Below are 14,401 nucleotides of genomic sequence, written 5' to 3'. Positions count from 1 at the left end.
CACAGAAGCAAAGCCCAAACTACACCCACTGCCGTGGAGTCCATTCTGACCCACAGCGCCCCTAGAGGACAGAGTGGAACTGCACCACAGGGTCTCCAAGGCTGTCAGTCTTCAGGGAAGCAAAGCCCCAACCAAACCCACTGCTGTGGAGTCAATTCTGACCCACCGCGCCCCTAGAGGACAGAGTGGAACTGCACCACAGGGTCTCCTAGGCTGTCAGACTTCATGGAAGCAGACTGTCTCATCTTTCCCATAGAGCAGCTGGTAGATTTGAACTGCCAATCTTTTGATTACCAGCCCAGCGCTTTAACCACTGCGCCACCAGATCTTCTGTGCAGGAGGGAACTATTGATAATGTTATCAATATAAATAACCTAAATAAGGACTACCTCATGCAAACCAGAGCTAAGAGCTCCCCTACCTATCCCTACCCTGACTGTCCCCACCCACCCCCTCCAAAGTTCCCGTCTGTCCTCATCATCCCTTTTGTCATCTGTCTCGTCAAGCCTCTAGGCCCCAGCCCAGGGCAGGGTACCTGGATGGGCTGGGGGGAATAGAAGGGCTCTTCCTGACCTCCCACCCTTCCAAGACTTCTGATCCCCTCCCGATCCTAGTACTGCGCTCTTGAAGGTCAGCGGTTCAAATCCACCAGCTATTCCTGGGGAGGAAGATGAGGCAATCGACTTCCACAGCTTGACTGCCTTGGAAAGGCTATGGGAGTCACCGTGAGTTGGAATCGACTCCATGGCAGCCGTGTTCCTGAGTGACTCCTTGCTAAGACCCTCCTGTGACTGCCAGGACCCTGTGTGCCCCCAACAATCTCTCTGACCTCATCTCCTATTAGTTCCCCCATCCCTAACTCCACCATAACCGCACCCCTCTCCTTGCTATTCCTGGAACCTGACCTCAGGCCTTTGCCCTTCCCAGGACAGCAGGGCTCATCTCCTCTCTTTTGTCAGGTTCCAGCCCATAGGCTGTCATCTCAGTACATGTTCCCTCACCTCCCCAAAACAGCAGTGCCCACCTCACCCACACTCCAGCCTGATACTAATGCTATCTATATCTTTCATGTTTGTTTCTTAACTGTCTCTGTCCCTAAATCATAAAGGTGAAGCTCTTCCTGCTGTGTCCCTGCCCCTAGAAAGGGGCCTGGCACCGAGAAAGGTCTTATGAAGTATCTGTTGCATGAATGAACATAGATAACTGTTGATAAATGGAATTAAAGTGTTCATGCTGTTTGTATCTTGCTTCTTCTCCTGACGTTTTTTCTTTGGCATTTTCCTCCTTGATAAGAGAGATCCCTGTTAGTCTTTATAACGGTTGGAGCTCCATTGCGTGGGGCACCGTGACTGCTTGAACAGTCCCACCTGGTGAGACACTGCTGCGACCATCTTTGTACCTGCGTCTTTGCTAAAGCGGGGACAGCTTTCTGTCCTTTCAGTAATCTAAGTGTATTTTACTTCGACGTGTTTCCAAAGCTTTCTGTAGTATCAGAACCCTTGACTGAGGTATCTCAGATGTTCTGTGACAGTTTTCTTTTTGATGTTTTTTCTTGCTTAGAAAAGTCGTGACTGACATTGTCAACTGAGCTTGGGCTGCTTTTATCAAGTTATGAGACTCTTGTTGTCAGAAGTGAAGGGCACTCTGTGGGAGATACCTGGTTCCCATTCTTTGAGGAAGGTTGGCATTAGGCCTTAAGTGTGTTGTGATGGTCCATCCATCTGGGGCTAGGGGCTGCCTATCACAGCTACACCCTGTAACACGCACCCTGTTGGTTTACAGGAAAGGTCTGGGTCCCCAAGCAGAAGCCAATGGATCCTGTGCTGGAAAGTGTGACGCTGGAGCCAGAGCTGGAGGAGGCCTTGGCGAACGCCTCCGACGCGGAGCTCTGCGACATTGCCGGTAAGAGGCGTTCCAGAAGCTTCCTCACGTCCTCCAGGAGGGCTTACTGCATATGCAGGGAGCCTGGTATGGTTGATGTCAACTTGAACACCCTCTGCATTTTCTAACAGGAGTGTTAAAATAGAAATCCATTTTCACCAAAACGAGGTAAGCAGAGATCAAACCGCCCAAACCGTCCAATCCCAGCACATGGACGGGCCATCTGTTGATGCTGTGACCCCATCATCCCAGAGGGAGGTGGAAGTTTCCCAGAGAGGAAGTGTTCCAGCATGGGACACCTTCACTAGCCATTTGCCTCAACTCCTGCCCGGCCACATGGGGAGAGAGAGAGAAGAGTGGAATGGTCAGAGGACTCCTGGTACCTCCAGTATGGGAGGGAGGCTCACAGGGGACTGGGGCAAAGCCATCTGGTTTCACAGCTTTGTATGTAGCCTGTGGCCAGCTAAGAAACCAGGCTTTGGGCGGATCACCCAGCAAGTATGTCATAGGACTGCAGCACCTTCCGTTTTCACGTGTGTGCCCGTATGATCTTCACAAACAACCCTCCCCAGCCCCAGAAGGTGGCCCAATGGTCAGAACTCTTCCTACGCCCATCTCTCCTTAGACGGTCCCCTCCCTCCCCCACTCTGTGTTCCAGCCCCACTGGGCTCTGATTGGCACACACCAAGAGTGCTCCCCTGTGTTTGGGAATGAATGGCTTTTATCCTGCTGACTTGGGAGCTACTGACCAGCCCCACTGATGGCAGGAGGACCAGTGGTGGGAGAGACTGACAGCAAATGGGAAGGGGAGAGGACTGAAGGGGCCAGGATGGCTGGCTGGCTGTGTGAGAGAGAGCGAGAAGGTTGATTGCAGTTAGAAGAGTCAAGGCAAGTGGCTAGGGTTCTGAGTCCAGGGACTAAGTGGGTGGTGATGCCAGTCAGGAAGGTGAGGGATGGGAGCAGAGGGATGAGGGAAATGCTGACATCAGTGGGCCAGTGGAGTTCAAGGTGCCTATAGGTCCCTCAGGTGGAGAGAGTTGTACACGGAGGTCTGGAGTTCTGCAAGGAGTCCATACTGGGTGTAGAAATGTGGGCACCATTAGCATTGTCAAGCTCTGAGCCTGGCAGAGGCGAGAGCCTGGGGCTCTGGGCTACAAGTATGTGGGCCAGGTGGAAGTTTTTTGGGAGGAGAGTCATGGAAATGGGGTCAAGCCAATGTGGATCCAGTTACCACCAAAGGGCTCAGAGCCAAAGGCCAGATCCAGATGCGCAAAACCCAGGGCAAGAGCCAAGGGGACAGAGTGGGGTGCAGGGATGGTGGAGGGGACGGCGAGATACACAGCCAAGGCCAGAGCCGACAGGGGCCACCAGGCCTCGGGACTAGGCTGCAGCTGTCTTGTCCCTCATCATATACACATCCTCTCAGCTGTGATCATTGCCAGAGGTGGGGGGCACTGAGGAGACTCGACTGTGTGAGGGATGAGCCTGGGCAGAGGTGACCAAAGCCAGGAAACAGGGCCCCAAGGAGTGCATGGGGGAGACCAAGTGTGTAGACCCTGCATCCAGACAGCTCTTTCCTCTGAACAGAAAATTCGGGGAAGGACAAAGGGCAGTGGCTTGAAGGGTGACAGGGCGGAGAGAGACTGGTTTTTATTTTCAGGGCAAATACAGAAGCAGCAAGTTTGTCCCCCAGATGGAAGCAGAACACCAGGCTCGGGGAACCTTTGCCTTGCAGTCAAGGATTCGCTTCCTCAGAAGCCACGCACGTGGGGTCCCATCAGACCCCACATCGTGCACTTGTATCTCAAGGGAACTGCTTCCCCGAGGTGAGGAGGCCCCTGGGCCCCAGCTTACTCCGTGCTGCAAGCAGTGGGTGGTGGTGCCTTTGTGCAGCATCTCAGCGCTGACTCACCCTGGAGCTGTTTTCATCCCAGACTTTCTCCTCCGATGACCCTGCATGGCGTCATCCCTCATTAGGGGGCTCAGAGGGACTATCAAATGATCCCAGTGTCAGAGCCACCAGTTCCTGCCAGTCCCTGTGCCGAAACAGGGCGTGCTAAGTTTCTGTCTTGCTATCTTGAACCTCTTTCTCTTCATTTTTGTTGGCATGGCTAATGATAAGAATCTGTTCATGGTACCATACCCCTCCGATGTCTGGAAAGGAGAGGGGTAGCTGTCAGGCTGCAGCGGTGTCAACTGGCTAACCTCGGGTGCCTGTCACTTTCTATCAGCCATTTCAAAGGTGGCAGTGTCTCTGGGGAAGGAGGGATTGAACGTTTGTTGACCAGCAACAATGTCCCAAGAGCTAAGTGAGTGGCCTTAAATACCTTTCTGCTTTTCTTGCTATCACCCACAACAGTCCTATAAAACAGGTTTTATCATTGTCCCCATTTTATGGGTGGAGAAGCCAGGCACTGTGAGGGTGAACAGGAGTCCCTGGGGGACCACTAACCTAAAGGTTGGAGGTTCAAATACACCCAGGGGTGCCTCAGAACAGAGTCCGGGTGTCCTACTGCTGAGAGGTCACGGCCATTGAAAACATTACAGAGCGTACTTCTACTGACACACCTTGGGTCATCCCAAGTTGGAGTCGACTTGATGGCAACTAGTTTGGTTTCTGGTTTCATGAGGTTCGAGAACTTGCTCAAGGGGTATGAATCCAGATAGTGTCATCCTAGGGCAGATTCCCAGTGTCACTGCCTAGTGTAACCTGAACAGAGCCCTCCAGGTTGGAGATGGACAGGAGTCCAAAAGGTGGACAGAGAGGGTTCCTGGTGAAGTCAGGAGAAATCGGCTGGAGGGAAAAATAGGCCACATTAGGAATAGCTCCACATCAAGCAAAGTTGCTGAAACCTGGGGCCAGGGAGTATGTGGAGGGGCCGGTGAAGGTGTGGTTTGGGAAGAAAGACAGTGGAGCTCTGGAGGGTAGGGGATGCAGGGGGTAGGAGGCGGGCCGGGGAGGGAGGCTGAGGGCCCAGGCAGGACGTCTGAGATGCAGTCTACAGAGAGACCAGCTGCTCCTGGTGGTGGGCCAGAGGCCGAGAGGACACCGGGCTTTCTGACCTGCCTGCTGCGGGAACAGAAACAGACCTGGGAGCCTGTAAGAGCTGCTCTCCGAGTTCATTCCAAACACCTGCGGGAGCCGGAGGCAGGAATTGCTGGGTGTGGCAAGCCCACCAGTGAGCAGCCGGTGGGGACTGGGGCTGCCCCAGGGGCTCTGAGCGGGTAACGCGTTAAGGGAAGAGAAGGAGGGACAGGAGGATGCAGCTGCCGAGTCATCTCTGGTCTCTGCCCAACTCAGCCCCCAAATCAGAAAAAAAACCAAGCTCACTGCCATTGAGTTGATTCCGACTCCTAGCGACCCCCATTGGGTCTCCAAGGGGGTCAAAGGGCCAGGCTCTAGGTAAATGTGGATGGAAATCGATTGTTCCATCTTCCTTCTGTGAAGCAGCTGGTGGGTGTGAACTGCCAGCCTTCTGGTTAGCAGTCAGATGACTTATCCACCACGCTGTGGCCTTCCCTCGCCTGCCTTCCTTCCTGGCTTGTCCATTGCTTCGCACGTTCAGCAGAGTATATCATGGTTCTTCCTGTGTGCCAGGCTCTGGACTGGGCTCTGAGAAGGAACGGTCAACAAACAGCATAGTTCCTGCCCTCCAGAGCCAAACAGACAACCAGGCTACTGTTAAATGACAAACGAGGATAAGCGTCATACGTGAAAAGGAGAGGTCCAAGTGGGGCTTCGGCTTGTGTGCTGGGGTTGGGGGGATGAGAGAACAATGTGGGGGCTGAAGCTAGAGAAGTGCTTTGGTTCCCTGGTGCCGCTCTGACAGGGATAGACCACAAATGGGACGGCCTTAACGAACAGGAGTTTATTCTTACAATTTGGAGGCTTTAAGTCCAAGTTCAAAGTGCCAGGCTCTAGGGGCTGGGTGAAAGCCCCTCAACCTTGGGCTTCAGCTCTGCCTGCTCCTGGCCCACTGGAGCTAGAGGCATCTCTTCACTCAGGCAGCTACTGGCTGCTGAGGCTGACAAGCCCAAGGTTGACGAATAAAATGGCACAGTCCTGATGTTACCAAACCACACGGCAGGCCATGAATTCAATCCATTGAAAGTCTCAAGGTCAGCAGAGCATAGCAGGCTGCTGAATGACATGGCTACATACAGGGTTCAAGGTGTCATAAAGCTGTTTCTTACATACAGGAAGCCCACGACATACCCAAAGGTAGCTACTCAGCTGCTCACAGTCGATTCCACCGTGGAGTTGATTACCAGTCTCATGGGGAACACTACATCCAGCTGCCCAGCCACTCAGGCCCAGCCAAGTTGACCCACAAACTTCACCACCACGAGGAGAAGTAGAGGTCAACCAGAGCAAGTGTGGGGAGAAACAGCCAGTCAGGGGCAGGGTGCCAATAAGACAAGCACAGGCTTCCTTGTGCTTACTTACAACCCTGTGGTGAACAATTTCACGTGGGCTTCACCACATCAGAGTGAAAGTGTTCACTGAAGATTAGTAAGTAAGCACAAGGGAGCCTGGGCTTACCTTATTTACTGCATAGTCTACCCTGTCAAGGATTGTAAATTGAAAAGAGGCTTTGATTCTATAGTAGGGGTCTGTGGGGCTGGGAGCGAGGCCAGCCATACCCAAAGCAGAATCTTTGATGCAGTAAAAAATGTGAAACTTCACTACAGATTAGTAAGTAAACACAACTAAGCCCGTGCTTACTTGCTTATTGGGTATTCAGACACTGATCTTGGGAAAGGAAACCACAGGCACCCAGGCTCAAGCTGGGGAGGGGGCCAGCCCCTTTGAGCAGCTTGCTCTGTGGGCTTGGTGTGTGGCCATGGTGGGAACACTGAGGTGGACACCCAGGGGCAAGTGTGGACACAGGCCTGTGACTTCCCGTTTGTCCGTTGGCTGTCTTGTTTGTGCATCACACCCACTTGCACACATTCATTTACCATACATGATGGCACTCCTACTATGTACTGGGATGGAAAGATCCAGCCCTGACCCCAGGAGCCCAGGATTTGATGGGGAGGACAGACAAGAAACTGGTAAATTCCAACATAAGGAACGTCTCCACAAGTTGCTGGCAGAGTGCACAAGAGCCAGGCAGCACCACGTTCCTGGCCTGTGGCCTTGGGTTGTAGCCTTGGGGGCCCCTGGGTGGCAGCTGCAAGGACTCGGAATTCTCTGTGCCTCCTCTCCTCACCCAGGGATGTGATCCTGGCTTATCTCTAGGGACCAGAAGGTGGGGCAAGGGTCCAAAAAGGGAATGGGGGAAGAGGGTTGTTGTCCAGAAGAGTCCACCCCTGGGCCCTCCCAAAGGGCAGTCGACGCCCCCAGCTTGCAGCCACCTGAGGCCGCCCTCTGGCTCCTGGTGTCCCCTCAAGTTCTTCTTCGGCAGCTGTCCTGGGGTTCTTCCAGGGTCAGGGCGTGGCGTATCCAGGAGCGGTCAGCTGCACTCAAGTCCTGGGCCAGCCAGCTCCTCCCACCTTCCCTGGCATGCAGGAAAAAGCCCTGCCTGCCCGCCACCTGCCCGGCCAGTCCAGGCCAGTGGCAGCTGGAGAAGCTGGAGATGAGCGCCCGTAACCTCTGCCCCCTAAATGGGATTATGAACCCCGCGAGCCCTGCCAAGGCAGAGACAGGAAGGAGAACACAATGTTCTTTTTCGGAACTCAAAAATAGCCCTTTTTGAGTTTTGGGGAGGATCTAGACTTTAAAAATTTTTTTAATCAAGTTCACTGGTGCTAAATCTAGCCTTGCCAGGATCGACAAGGAGTGGGGCAGTGGGCCGCGTTGATGTGCTGTTTTCTCCTGTCACGGCCCTGCTGGCGCAGGTGTGCAAAGCCAAGTGAGGGACAGTCACGATCGAGGCCCGGCCTGGCCAAAGGTAGTGTCCTGGCTTCCCCTGCCAGGCGCTGGCTCCCCGATGGAAATCTAGCTTGGCCCCCACTTTCGTTCCTTCTTTCCCTCCTTCCTTCAACCCTAATTTCCTCTGAGCTGAAAAGGGTTTTCTTTCTTCTTGGGCCTGCGGTTGACATATATTCCCTCCTAGAAAATCTCTTATCTGTCTTCAGAATTCCAAACTCAAGGGGAAGTAGTGTTAGAATTTTAGAACTGCTGGTGACCTGCTGTGTGGACCAAGGGTGAGAAAGCTAACTGAGAAGCCACGAGAGTCCTCACTGGTCTCAGGCTGACCATTTCCCTCTTGAGCGTGCTGAGCAAGCCAAGGTCATCAACACCTGCCCTGGATGCTCTTGGAGAAAATCAAACATGAGCAATTGCTGTGTAGCTGATTTCTATGAGAATGTAAGAGGTCTGTGTTCAAACCACTCCACTATCCATGTGAGAAAACCGAGGCCCATAAAGCGGAGGTGACTTGTACAGGATTATCCAGAAAACTCATACCAAGGCCCAGACGGAAGCCCACGTCTCCTTCCTCTCTGCCCCCTGGCGGTTTCCTGTGGCCTCCTTGGCTCTGCTCTACTTTCTGGAGCATTCCAGGAAGCTGGCATCTGAGCACCAAGTCATCTTCCATCTTCTGCATCTTTATACAGACGGCAAGACCAGCAAGCCATAGGAGGTTGATCTTCACAGGATTCCCAGCAACCCTTCCCAACCTTGTGCCCCTTGGAAATCAAGCTGCAGCCCAGAACCACCCCCTCTGTGGGAGCTGGAAGAGTCGGCTCCAGGAGGTGACTCACAGTGATGTCATCCACCTGCAGCTGACTCAGGCCTCCACTCTGATTGCCCACGTAGCTGCAGCCTCCGTTAAACCCCAGAGAGCTCAGAATAATGCAAGTGTCTTTCTCCGAACCAGTTCCACTTGGTGATGAGCAGGCAAGTCTAATTTTAGCAGAAGACTCTTAGAATGTGAGAAACAGAAGGGACTTTTTGATCATCCATCTTGTGGTTCTCCACTCCCACTAAGCAGCAAAATCACCCAAGGAGATTAAAAATAGTATCTCAGAGGTTCTGACTGGTTGGTCCTGGATGGAGCCAGGGCACCGATGTTTACAGCTCCCCAGGGGCAGCCATGGTTAAGAACCACAGGTGTGTTCTAACACCTTCATTGAACCAAAGAGGCACATTGTACAAAAGAGCTACCTGGAGAGGAGAAGTCTTTGCCCAAGGTCACACTGGTGTCGGGCATACTCGGGACTGGAACTTGGATTCACCTGACTCCCCGTCAAAGGCCCTCATGTGATTTCCCTGACTGGAAGCCATATCTAATGAAATGGCTTGGAGGTTAAAAACTCACCAGCAAATATTTACCAAATACCGACTGTGTTGTAAGAGAGGTAGATGACATGGAGATGCTACTCCTCCTTGATCTCCAGACACTAGGATCAGTAGAGGCAGCAGATGCCTGTCCAGATGACCTCTAACCCCTGTAGACTATGTGCTGTAGTAAACCAGGTGTTGTGGGAGATCCAGGAAGACTCCCTGGACGAGGAAGAGTTACTCAAAATCTTGGAGGATAGAAGTAGGCCTGTTACATTAAATACAGGATATTCGAGTGAATTTGAATTTCAGATAAACGATAAATAAATTTTAGTGTAAATATATCCCACTCGATATTTGGGACATACCCGTACTCAGAAAGTAGCAGTTGTTTACCTGAAATTCAAGTCCCACTGGGCATCCTGTATTTTCATTTGCTGACTCCAGGCAATCCTGTTATTAGCTGCCATGGACTCAGCTCCAACGCGTGGCAACCCCGGCGTGATGGAATGCTGCGGGCCCCAGGGTTTTCACCGACCGATTTCTGGAAGTGGGTCACCAGGCCTTTCTGCCCCATCTGCCTTAGTCTGGAAGCCCCGCTGGGTCCTGCTCAGGGTCATAGGACACGCAACCTCACTGCACCACCACGGGTGGGGCTGTGCATAGGTTCGTTGGCTGGAAATGGAATCCAGAACTCCCACGTGAAAGACAAGAGTTCTACCACTAACGCCAATGCCCCCGAGGGCCAACCCGATGCAGACCGTCCCAGCAGTGGGCACCGCAAGTGGGGAGGGAATTGGCAGCAGAGAGGCCAGCACTGGTAGAAGCACTGATGCAGCTGGGACGGGGGGTGGGGGGTGGGCACAAGGCCAGGTTGGCTGTCGAGGCAGCACCAGCCCATGGGGACTCTGGGAGCCAGGCTCTGGAGTTTGAGCTTGGCCATCAGAGGCCACTGACCTGTCTCATGGATGCCCACACACAGCCAGAGTAATGTTCTCAGACCCTCTCTCTCCCTGCTCAAGTGTTGGGTGGCTTCCCAGGTTGAACTTAAAAAAAAAAAAAAAAACATCTGAACTCCTTACCTCAACCTAAGAGACCCCGTAGAGTCCCACCTGGCCTTCTTGCATAAAATCCATCTAGAGGATTGTTGGGAGAGTTGAAAATGGCAATGTAAGACACTGGTTCCCAACTGTACGGTGAAACCACCCGAGAGCTTTAAAACAATGCAGGTGCCTGGGCGCCAATCTTGGAGCTTCTGATTTAACTGATGTGAAGTAGGCCTGGACATCTGGAGCTTCAAAAGGTTTCCAAGTGATTCCACTGTGCAGCCAAATTGAAAATAGCTGATGTGCAGCATATTCCCTGGACCACGCAAGACCTCAGTGGGGCAGAGTAGGGAGGGGGTGATCACTGTTGTTACCACATTTCCAGCTTCATCTCTCCTTCTACCTGTTTCAGCCATCAAGAACCCTATGGAGCAAATAATCTTTACACCTTAAACCCAAAATATCCCCTAAAGTCTCAGAACCACACAGGTTAGTTTAACTAGCAAAGAATCTCTGCCTTGTGCATTTGTAAGAACTGTCTAAATCCAAAAAAACAAACTCACTGCCGTCGAGTCAGACCCGACTCATAGTGACCCCTCCTTGGGTTTCCGAGACAAGATCACTACGGAAGTAGATTGCCCCATCTTCCTTCCGACAGCAGTAACTTGAAAGATCAGACAGGAACCTTAGAGGGCAGTGAGTGTATGTGAATGGGGGAGAAACACTTTGGTAAAGGAGGGTGAGATGGTTGTACAAGTTGATGGTCGGCAGTCACTGAGTCATACCACATTGTAAAAATTGTTGAATTGGTGTATGTTCTGCTTTGGGTATTCCCAACAACAACAAAAAATCAATAAACAAGAAAACCCACGGGCACAGTTCAGTTCTGACACCTACGGGGTCACCATGACTTAGAATTGACTTGCGGGCAACCGATACTGATGTTCTCTTAACTTGGCCAACACTCACTCGTCCTTCCCGTCCCAAGTCCCTCTGCTGTATCCACTCAGAATGCACCAACTTGCCCTCTGCGGCACTCGGCACACCCTGTGCTTATATTTTGAACTGAATGGTTACTTGCTTAAGGTCTCCCTTGTCCATTGTCCCCCAGAGCCGAGCACACAATGTGGGCACTCTGTCAACGTAGAACAAGCGAATGAGTGAGAATGACTGAGCACGGAGAGAAGTGATGGGATCTGCATTTCCAGAAAGATCTCTCTGGGTGCTCTTTGCCAAACGCTGGTGGGGAGGGGGAAGAAGAGGCTGAGGCCAGGACACCGGTGACCATGCAGCTCTGAAATGATGGTGCCTGCGCCAGGACAGAGGGCGTGGGATGGGTGGCGGAACTGATCTGAGTGACTCTGGAGAGGTCGAAGGCCCTGTTAGGAAAGTGAGGGCTTGGGTGGGGGATGCCATGTGACTGAGGTTTTACCCGAGGGACAGACAGGGTGACAAGATGGAACGTGATCCAAAGGAAGAGGCCGTTGCTGGCAAAGTTGATGACTGTTTTGGCCCAGTTAGGTGGGAAGTGCCTGGAGGACACGGGGGCAGGGAGGAGAGCTACAAGTCTGAGGGTGGGGACTAGAGAGGCCTAGGCGAGGGACAGGGACTGAGGGTCAGTGAGAGAGGTGAGAGTACTAACAATGCACAACAGCGAAGTTTTCCTGAAAACGTTCCTTGCCATTTCTGGAAGCAAAACCCCTGGGGTGTGGGGCATCTGTCCCCAGGAGACGTTCCTGTCCGAGGGAGGGTGTCACGGGCCCTTCCGTGTCCCCACAGCTATTCTGGGCATGCACACCCTCATGAGCAACCAGCAGTACTACCAGGCCTTGGGCAGCAGCGCCATCGTCAACAAGGAGGGACTCAACAGTGAGTACTGGGCCCCGCCAGCCTCGCGTCTGCCCGCCCCTAGGTCACTCAGGGAAGGGTGACACCTTGGAAGGGAGGGGCCCTCACCCTTCTTGTTTTCCTCTGCTCACTGATGTGCTGGCTGCTTGCAGAAGTTTTCCATTTTTTTGTAGCCAGGTCTGTCATTTTTTTTCTTTTTCACAGACTCCTGGGATCTGTATCTTGTTTACAAAGACATTTCCCCTCCCAGTATCAGAAAAAGATTTCCTACGTTTTCTCCTACGTATTGTTGTTGTTGTTATATGCCATGGAGTCAGACCCGACTCACAGCGACCCCTCCTTGGGTTTCCGAAGCAGTATCACTATGGAAGTAGATTGCCCCATCTTCCTTCTGAGGAGTGGCTGGTGGATTTGAACCACCAGCCTTCTGGTTAGCAGTCAAGTGCCTTAGGCACTATGCTACCAGAGCTCCCAAACTATGCTACTAGACTATGCTACTAGCACTCTAGACGTATTAGAGGCTTGCTTTTCTTATTCGACTTGCTGTCCCACCTGAAGTTCATGCATGTGTGTGGTGTGAGATGGAATCGAACGTTCATTTTCTTTTCTTTTTTATTGTGATTTGGGTGAAGGTTTACAGAGCAAATTCACTTTCCATACAGTGGTTCGCATATACTTTGTCTCATGACACTGACCACAGTTTACCACAATACAACAGCTCCCTCCCACTTCCTCCCCATAGTTACCTCTTCCCAGTGTCCATCCCTCCATACACTCCTGCCCCCTGAGCTGTCTCCCTGTGCATAAGCAGCCCTTCTTTCTCCCAGGATTGTTCTCTCCAAGGAGAGTATCTACTTGAGGTAAATGTTCAACTCATATGCCTGTCTTTTGTTTGGCTGGAAACCACAGGTGTGGGTTCAATTTCAGACCTGAAGGGCAGCTAGGGGCCATAGTCTCAATGGTTCCACCAGACTCTATCGGACCAGCAAACCTGGTCCCCTCCTACTTTTTTTTTTTTTCCTCCAAATGATTTTGAGTTTTGTTCCACATTGTTCTCCCTCTCTATCAAGGATTTCCTACATAGATCCCCTTGCAAGTGGATGACAGTGGTAGCTGGGCACCATCTAGGTCTTCTGGTCTCATAGTCATATAGGCTGCAGATCAGATGGTGTACCAGTCGCTAGGACTAATTGTTTCCATGAATTTTTGGTTTTCTTCATTCTTCTTTGCTCTGGACGAGGAGAGACCCATCATTGCATCTAGATGGCAGCTTGCTAGCTTTTAAGATCCCAGTTGCTACTCGCCAAAGTAGGAGGTGGAACAATGTTTTGTATAGTATGTTATGCCAATTGAGCTTGATGTCCCCTGTGACTATGGTCCCAAGCCCGCAGGTTCAACTGCTCTGTCTCTCTGGGTAGCTGGCTGTGACCAAGCAGTGACCACAACCTTGCCCCTTGTCAGCTCTACTATACACCTGGGAATTCTGATCATTCACATAAACTTATAGGACCATTGTCTGCCAACCCTATATATGTTCTTGGATACACTCCCCATTTCATAGACATACCTAATCGTTCAGCCTGTCCACCCATCTATCCACCCATATACCCATGTTTGCCTTCACTGACAACACAGTACTGTATGTGCAAAAGGGTTCATATTTGTTGTCTGTACCTCCCATGTAACTCTCTATGTCTTTCTCATCCTCAATGCTGCCATATTGGTCACTCACATTTTGTACATTGCCCTTCTCTTCACCCAAATCAATACTTACCTCTATCTATCTAACAGCGTTCCCTCCCCTCCCCTCCCACCCCTGGTAACCAGCAAAGAAAATTTCCTTCTATAGATAAACACGAATGTTCATTTTTCAATGGCTGGTCACGTGTCCCGGCCCCGGTTTCTGAATAGTTCATCCTTTCCCCGCTGTTCTGGGGCCGCCCCTTTATCATCATTTTCTGCGTACCCACTGTTTCTAGGTGTCCCTTCTGCTCCATGGGTCCGTTGTTCTTTCCTGTGCCAGTATGGCATCGTTTTCATTACCCCCCTGCACTGCTCCCAGGCTGGGGTGTGGGCCCCTAAGAGGAATGGGGCGTGCCACAGGAACAATGACCCCTCCCTTCTGGAGCAGGCTTGGGGTTATCCCTGCAAGAGCCCACTGAGCTAATGAGCACAATAGAACGGGTGTCCTCACTTTACAGACAGCAACACTAAGGGTCAGAAAGCTTAGGCCGTTGCAGGACATGGTCCAAGTGCAGCCCAGGCCTCCTGGCCCCCTGAGCAGTGCTCTTTCCACAGTCTCCCCTCTCCTGGCTGCCCCTGAGATGCACAGCTGTCGCTTGTCCCTGCGCTCTGCTGGTGCTTCCTTTCAGCGTCCTTGTGTGCTTTCAGCGTC

The 14,401-nt window shown here is 52.0% G+C and overlaps 1 protein-coding gene across 1 annotated transcript in view; it reads left to right on the top strand.

The window, feature by feature from the left end:
- Nucleotides 1–14,401, top strand: part of TMOD1 (tropomodulin 1) — a 54,566-nt gene that overhangs the window by 21,595 nt on the left and 18,570 nt on the right. Inside the window, exons 3-4 of the mRNA XM_007946876.2 lie at nucleotides 1,783–1,902; nucleotides 11,938–12,027. Coding sequence (XP_007945067.1) covers nucleotides 1,783–1,902; nucleotides 11,938–12,027 — 210 coding nt within the window. The remainder of the gene's footprint in view (nucleotides 1–1,782; nucleotides 1,903–11,937; nucleotides 12,028–14,401) is intronic.

The sequence above is a fragment of the Orycteropus afer genome, unplaced genomic scaffold (genome assembly GCF_000298275.1).
Source record: "Orycteropus afer afer isolate SDZICR_OR568_19922 unplaced genomic scaffold, OryAfe1.0 scaffold00174, whole genome shotgun sequence".
Taxonomy (NCBI): Eukaryota; Metazoa; Chordata; class Mammalia; order Tubulidentata; family Orycteropodidae; genus Orycteropus; species Orycteropus afer.
The sequence above is the reverse complement of the archived record's forward strand: the minus strand, read 5'-3'. Positions and strand labels throughout refer to the sequence as shown.